The 8,334-nt window shown below is 38.4% G+C and overlaps 1 protein-coding gene across 1 annotated transcript in view; it reads left to right on the forward strand.

Annotated features, from left to right (window-relative positions):
- Positions 1-1,813, forward strand: part of LOC104409056 (TATA-binding protein-associated factor 172-like) — a gene marked incomplete at its 5' end in the record, with an annotated part of 10,262 nt that extends 8,449 nt beyond the window's left edge. The window contains 4 exon segments of the mRNA XM_010018836.1: positions 1-14; positions 151-335; positions 940-1,110; positions 1,365-1,813. The exon segment at positions 1-14 is cut by the window's left edge and continues 209 nt beyond it. Of these exon segments, the coding sequence (XP_010017138.1) occupies positions 1-14; positions 151-335; positions 940-1,110; positions 1,365-1,511 (517 nt within the window).
- Positions 1,814-8,334: the final 6,521 nt, after the last annotated feature.

The following is an 8,334-nucleotide window of genomic DNA, read 5'->3' on the forward strand; positions in this document are numbered from 1 at the left end:
TCCATTGTTTCCCGGTAAGAATATCCCTTCGTAAGCAATATGAGGGCAACTGTAATGAGCTATATTATTTATATGGTATGAAATTGTTCTTTGGTCTGCCTCAGAGCAGTTGAGGTTCATAAATTAATCATTTATGTGAAATTTACCAAGCTTAACTTTTTTTGTGTGTGTGCAGGTTTAATAATGACCCATCAATAGATGTTCTTTTGCTCACAACTCATGTTGGTGGACTGGGACTTAACTTAACAGGGGCTGATACAGTAGTATTTGTGGAACATGACTGGAACCCAATGAGAGACCTGCAAGCCATGGATCGGGCACATCGCATTGGGCAGGTGAACAACTCGTAGATTTCCCATAAGATTCTTCACTTGCTGAACTACTGGTTTTTTTTAATAGGGATAAGGTTGTAGCATATAGTAAGTGATGTCTGAAAAGCTTCCATTCGTACCACTTCCTTGCAAGTATGCCAGATGTTGAAGTGTGTACTTTCTTATCCTATCCTGAACTTGGTATGCCTTCTCTTCTGTACTATCTGAGCTGCTGAGGAGAGGCCAGGGAAGCATCACCCTTCAGGGGAGGAAGAGATGCAGCTGAGACAAGGAGCTTGAGGGAAAGCCCCCACAGGGTTGTCCTCTGATGCCTGGACAAGGAAGGAGTGACTGCTGTTAGTCTCCCTCTACAGCTGTAAAAAGCAGTTAATTCTTAACTTCCTGAGTACAGATGCAATTGCAGGTGTGTCTACTGTATGCTGGCTTAGTCTCATTCTCCTAATCTAACATCAGTCAGACTTACTGAGTAAAAGTACTGTAGGGTAACTCCAAGCCAAACTGCTTCCAGACTCTCCATAATAAATACTAAAATATGCTGTCTTGAATACCTAAATATGTAAGATATTTTATCTTTTTAATTTTTTGTGTGTGCTTTTTTTCCTTTCAGAAACGTGTTGTTAATGTATATCGCCTGATAACCAGGGGAACTCTGGAGGAAAAGATCATGGGTCTTCAGAAGTTCAAAATGAATATTGCAAATACAGTGATCAGCCAAGAAAACACAAGCCTGCAGAGCATGGGAACAGAACAACTTCTTGATCTGTTCACTCTTGACAAGGTAAAAAGCCATTTTCCAAATACCTACCAAAAATAGAGTAAGCTTAGGGAAAAGCTTTGCTTTGAAATGTAAAATTTAATCACACGAACACTCGAGGTGGGAATGATGAATAGTGGATAGCTCTCTGGAAAACAGGAGGAAGTGCTGTTTCCTCAAAAGAATGGTAAGATTTGAAGAATCTTGCATATTCCTGAAAGTACTAAAGTACTATTTGATATATTAATTGACCTTTTTTCTTTTTAATTTTTTTTAAGGATGAAAAAACTGAAAAAGCAGATACCTCTACCTCTTCTGGGAAAGCATCAATGAAATCAGTCCTTGAAAACCTTGGAGAACTATGGGATCAAGAACAGTATGACACTGAATACAGTCTTGAAAACTTTATGCATTCATTAAAGTAACCACCATATATTCATAATTCAACTGCTGCTAGTTCACATATTTTTCTGCTGATATTCAGCAAACTTCAAAGCATATATAGTGAACCTTTAGCTTAATGTGTAAATAGTCTTACTGAAGAATCTTCAAAAGAGTGGCACTGAACAGTGTCACCTGTTTCACTGGGGAGTTATTCTGTCTGAAATGTTTGCACTGTATAAAAACTTTAATAAAATGTAAACATTGTGAGGTGGTTTGAATTTTACTTGTTCTGAACAGCTGCAAATTCTTTCTTGGTAGAATAAAACAAAGCAAGTTTATACATATGTTAACAAGTGTTCCTTCTGTTTGAACTTAAGTCCACCATTATTTCTTTCTGTATCTATAATAGTTTTGTACAGTTGTTTCAGTGAGTACTTCAGGTTGTTCAGTGTACATCTTTCTTTTAAACACAACTTGCTTTTATGATGTATTAAAGAACAGTTTTTAACTTAAAACTTTTCAGATCATTTCAGGACTTGTATCATCAGAGGCAAAGCCTAGAAGCCTTGAAAGTATTGAATAATTACCTAGCACTAGGTGTGTGCACCCACCTTTGTATATTGAGTATAAATATATTATGCTCTTCAGTCTTTTGACACCATCTTGAGAGAACAGCTGACTTGAACTTTTTAATGTAATGAGCTATATTAAATACAGGTAATGACCTATTTGAGGCCATGTTTGCATCCTGTTAGCAGGGGTGTACTTTTTTAATTTATCTATAAGGCTAGAGTATAGCCACTTTGAGAGATGCATGTATTCAGTATGTTTCAATCCTATATATTTTTTGTAACTAAAAGAAGAAATTAAATATACAGACATTTTCCAGAAGTAGATTTTACACTGTCTAGGATTCTAAAATCCACGCTAAAGTGACTGTTTACTAAACTGATGCATGATTTAAAGCTTCTTAAAGGCATAGGGAAGGCTTTTTTTCTTTAGGAGAAAATATACATAGAGGATACCTACATTCGGTTTGAGGTAATTGAATAGTTTAAATGGTGTAACAAAGATAGTAAGGGACTTTAATAGCAGTGACTGAGAATAATATGGCTGTATGTTAACGCAGCTTTTTATAAAAGGGAGGCAGTAGTAGAAGTGTGTTTCTAGATGTGCATATGTACCAGTATATGCACTTTTTATAAATATTAAATTATAGATAACTTACAGCAGTTGTCTGGATACATAGAATATATGTATAATATAAAACCTAAGGTTTGTAGCTTGCTGTGTGCTTAAGCATCAGAGCTTAAAAACCACCAGAGACCTCAACTATGTAAAATAAGATTGTTTTAAACAATATATATAAATCAAGACTGTTCTGCAGCATTGGAGATGAATTTATGTCACATTTCAGTAGTTCTGAACTGCCATATTGTAACTAAATTAGCATTCCATGAAAATAAACAAAACTGGGAATATATAACTTGTATGTTGTGTATGTCCATGTTTAAGTTTATTCTGCAGTGAAGACTTTCACTGTAGCTGACTAGGTATAAAAACTAATGCTTTGGGAAATTACAGTTGGATTACTAGTAGTATTCTTAGCAATTTCTGCCTTCATACATAGAATATTTATGTTGTGCTTTCAACTGATAATACAAGCAGAGGGAGAGACAAGATGGGTTTGGGGTTCTGTTGCAGAGAAACTATAATGCTGGAATACTGGGTACTTTTAAGGTAACCTGGTGCAGTAATCTGGTGATAGTGCCCAGAAATAATATATTTGAATAAAGAAACCTCTTAGTCATAAAACACTGCATATGTTTTTCTTTAAGAGTTTTATTTTTTGTAGTGGTAAGAAACTATGTGGCTCCTGTTGGAAAAGAAATACACAGTGGAGGACTGCTTTAAAGCAGTCATTTATCACATTGAGGTTGCTATGCAACCATAATACTCTTAGTGATGGCTCTCTTGGATATGACATCAAAAAGACTCCTGTACCTGGAAAATGAGGGGAGCAAAACCTAGAATAATTGTTTCAAGATTATTACATGTACTGACTGATAGTAAGTGTTCTGTGAATTAACACTTTCAAAATGAAAACCAGCAGGAACCCTGCACCAAGTTTATAAAGAAAAACATTTCTAGTTACCTTAACATTTAACTAAGAGGGTGGGGTTTTTTTTTGTTGTTGGTTTGTTTGGTTTTTGGTTTTTTTTTGTTTTTGGGGTTTTTTTGGTTTTTTACCAGGATCTGGCTTGTTAGTGCATTGTTCTCACTGGATTCACTTACAGCAAAGAATCAAGCATGAAACATTCTCTTGGAATGCCTCCGACCTGCATTGACCTGTTTAATGGATACCCAACTGGACCAGACCAGGATCTGGGCTAAGTGTTTTATTTCTAGGTTGAATTAAAAACTTCCATAATAGTGCAAGGATGCCAGGTTGTCAGCACCAACAATTTCATTCTAGAGCACTCCCTTACTGCAGCGTATTACTTGATGATAACTGCAAATTCAGTCATTGCAGGCCCCAAAAAACATGACCTGTGAATAGAACCGTGCACGCCCAAGCCTTGATGAATTGTGTGTAATTTGCACTGAATTACTAGTCGATCTCCATTCTGTTAATGGCATCCAAAGAACACCAACAGTCACCAAAGCCAGAGCTCCAATTAATGTAGTCCCATATTCAAAGTCTGCCAATTTGTGAAAACTAAGTACCTCTCACTGGCAGGCTGGAGTAAGTGCTTTGAAACAACTGTATTCATAATGATGCTTTTCAACCAAACTTTTAAGGATGCTTGAAATTCTCCTTGAAACTAAATGGAAAGCTACCTTCTTCAAAACATGCCTTCTGAAGTGAATGTTAAACTAAGAAATCTGACAAGTCTGTCTTTCTCCATGCATGGAGTCTTTGGAATCCATTTAAGCAGGAAGCTGTTTTCTTTCTGCAAATGGTTTGGGATTTTTTTTTAGTATTTTTTTTTTATCTTGTTCCCTAATGCTTTTGGAGGTTGGGTTTGTTTTTTTATTTTTGTGTTTGGTTTGGGTTTTTTCCCTCTAAGCTTGCTGAAATCAAAATTACACCAAAGATCCAAGGTATGCATACCCACAATTTAATTTAACTCATGCCCATTATCTCTAGAAAGCTTGTATTTTACCTTAAAATTACCAGATTTAAAGACAAATGCTTACACTTATCATTAGTGGTATCCCCAACTCTAGTACCATCCCATGCTTCTACAGGTTACCAAGTCAATGAGCACATCTTTCGAAGTAAGTCGTAATTCAAGCAGAAGAAAGGTATGTTAGGAACTGAGGAAAACTTCTAAAATAAAAACATACTCACATATTCAAGATTTTATTAACTTGCTTACAAATAGCCAATGAGGTAGTGTAAAATACAGCTAGGCATGCAGTATGAAACAGAGCTCTGGCATCATGCACACTTTAAATCTTTTAAGGGCTACAGCAACAACTGACTTGTGACCAGTAATGAGTTGCTTTGTTATCAAAAGCTTGGAAGCTGCAGTTTTTTCTGTAAGCCAAGCAGGGAGATGCTTTAGAGTAAAAAATAATTCACCTTTTAAGTCATCTTTCAGTGAGTTACTTCAGGGGCAGCTTTCTGAGCATAAGCATTCTTATAGAGATGATTATTCATCTGAATTCTTTCAGTGTCCTAGTAAAAAACATGACCTTTGAGTTTGTGTCAGAAACTCCATTAGTTGACTCCATATATTCTGGTGGCTTCACTAGTTCTTCAGTGCTCCCTCTCTACAGCATATTTGGAGGTATCTGTTCAGTTACACTGTTCACTCTTAAGGCTGTCTCACTGTTCAGGAATCAAGCTTTAGTTGCTACTTTAGCAGCCAAAACCAGAGACTAACCCCAGCTAAAATGGGGCATTCTGTCCAATAAAGGAAAGTCTCCATCAGTGCAAGACTGACAAGTTACATTTATTTCCAAGAAAACTAAGACAACTATCAAAAAAAGATACATTTCAAATACTACTGCTGGAGTTGCAGGAGAAAGATTATTCTCTTACCAACTACAGCCCATCCAGGTCAGTGACTCCAGTTGTCTCTCTAAGTGCTAACATTGCCATGCCAGCGGAGTGAGGTATCACCCTCAGCCATGATTACATTGAACGTGTCATTCCTCACACACTACTATAATTCAAGACTGGTGCACCACTGAACTCTCATTAAAATACACTGCATGGATGTCCAGCTGAATGGGGGTAGAAGCTGGTTTTCAAGATCTGTAGCTTCTGCGCAGATGGAACAGTCCAAGATTCTGTGAAAAAAATGAACAGATCTGCTGCTTACCACAAACAGGGCTAAGACTGAATTTACACTGACTACAAAGTTGCTACTTAAACCCATTTTAGTATATATGTGTGTGTGTGTATATATATATATGTGTGAAAGACTACACAAACTCTAATGCTAAACTGTGCCAAATCTTGAATATTTTAAATGGAAGAAACAAAGTACTTAAAAGCATGTAACACTAGGGAACACAGACATGGATTTAGGAACTTTCTTAGGTTATCTTTCTCTTTGCTTCCCCCAAACCTTAAAGAAGTCACACACTCAAAAGCTGTGCTGTTTTCATAGCTTGCATCATACCAATAGCCAACTCAGTGGTTGGGTGTCTGTCATTAATTTATCAAGTAATCAACAAACATATGCTCTTATAGATGATTATCTGCAGTTAGTTTCTTTTAAATTCAGGCCACGATTTGCTAAATTGTAACAGGAAAATTCCACATACAAAAGGAAAATGTTTACTGCTCAATTTCCCTTTTTAGATGAGGGAAGGAAGTCAATCCAGAGAGCAGCAACTTCAAGGCCATAAATTCAGACTGAGGTACAAAAACTGCAGCAAAAGTAGGGAGGGGTGAAGTGCAGACATGGGGAAGAAGGAAGAATAATAATCCTGCCAAAGGTCTGTTCCAGGAATGTGGCAAACTGAACTAATCTGCAGTTTAGTCAGAGGCTCAGAAATAGCTGAGCTATCAGAACACACTGACCACGTCTCCAATGTGCTCTGGGTCCTGGGGCCTATGCAGGGTGATGCTGCGCTGTCCATGCCAAGTCTGTGCCTGCCAGAGATTTCCCATATGTCAGAGTAATTACATTTCATAGTTTATGTAGGCTGGCTGCTTAGAGATTCCTTCAAGAAAGCGGGAATACTTATCAGTATACAAGCAGCAAGTGACTTAAGTGGTAGCTATGGTATGCTTTTTGCTACTATTTCTGTTATTTCTCTTTGGATAAATACTGTTCTCTGCAGATTCACATTTATGTATTCTGACCCTGTTTCACATGACTCATGCTGCACTTATGGTGATTTAATTATCAATCACAGCCTAGCATCCCAGAAATAAAGACTTCAAGTAGAAATCTGTTAGAAGCCAAGGGAACGGCTACTGCAGATGTTCAAATATAACTGCTTTTGGAAGTTAGTAAAGAGAACTTGAAAAAAGTCATTTGAATTGTGCACAGTATCTGCCACAGCCAGAGAAGGAAGACATTAAAAAGATATCAACCCCCAGAAAACAACGCACTCTGCTTCCTGCCTCTCTTCTGAATCAGAGGTATTTCACATAGGAGAAAATTGACTTTTGACTGTGTGTTACCAAAACAATGTGGCTTTAGGAAAACGCTGCACTGTATTTTGATCTATTTCTCCACGCTGCCCCCATCTCCGCTTAGACCAAATTATAAAACACTTCTGGGACATTTGCAACTGTTCAACTTCGGTGCCTCTATCTTGAAAGTATCATCACTCACAGAACACCAAACTTGCCAACCAAACTACAAGTACTGACGTGCTATTTCCTGTTCATATGGAAGCTTTGGATATACTTATATAAACACAGTTCCTATCTGTGCATAGTGTCAAAATACTGCTCATACTCGTTCTCCTTAGAAGAATGTATTTTCAGGAGACTGCAGACAAAAGCATGATGCACACTAACCAAACCAAAAGTCAGTGCTTGTTCACGATTAATTTAATGCTCACCCACTCAGGCATCCTACCAGTCAAATTATCAATTCATTTGCAAGCCGGAAAGGAAAATGTGACAGAATTCGAAGTTGATACTTTCTTTGCTGCCCTGTGAAGAGCTGCAAGATGTGATCAGCATTTCAGGCTTCTCAGGGCTAGTGCAGTCAGCAGTAGTTAATTATTGTTTATAAAATGCAGAACTGTGTGTTCTCGCAGTTACATGTTACATCACTCTTTGGCTGTGCCTATTATTTCTCAGATGAAGAGCAAAGCAGCAAGCAAAGCAAGACAAGTGGGGAAAAAAATATAAATACTATGACAGTTCACATGGGCTGTGTGGAGTAAGGGGAAGCAAAGGAGGAGGAAGGGACAGGAGATGCACTTGCCATCAGCCCATCTTCCAAGACTCATTTTGGTTTATTTCTCCCAAGTTCCCCCTGTTCAGTATTTTTTGCCTCCACCATAGACGTGGTCAGAGCTCTTGAAGCCACCACAGCACCGCTGTGTAGAAGACTGGAATGCCTTACCCCTGGGAGCCTTCATCCTCTTCCCTCTTGAGCAGGAAGAGTAGCTCCAGCCAGCAGCGCAGGAGCCTGGTGTGCCACCACCAAGGGAGATGCAAGTTTAAGTAAGCTTAAATAGCAAACTGCTGCAAAGACCCCACGGCTTCTGGCATGTCCACAGACACCTGGAGAAACCACACGGACTGCAAGGCCCAGCGCCGGCTGTGAGCGTGCAGCAAGCAGGGCTGCCTTCATACGTGCACCACCCCTCCTGCTCAAACGAAAACAAAAGCAGGAATAGAGCAGAAGGCCCCAAAGCCGCAGCCTCTCACTCGCCCTC

The sequence above is a fragment of the Nestor notabilis genome, unplaced genomic scaffold (genome assembly GCF_000696875.1).
Source record: "Nestor notabilis isolate BGI_N333 unplaced genomic scaffold, ASM69687v1 scaffold33347, whole genome shotgun sequence".
NCBI lineage: Eukaryota > Metazoa > Chordata > Aves > Psittaciformes > Psittacidae > Nestor > Nestor notabilis.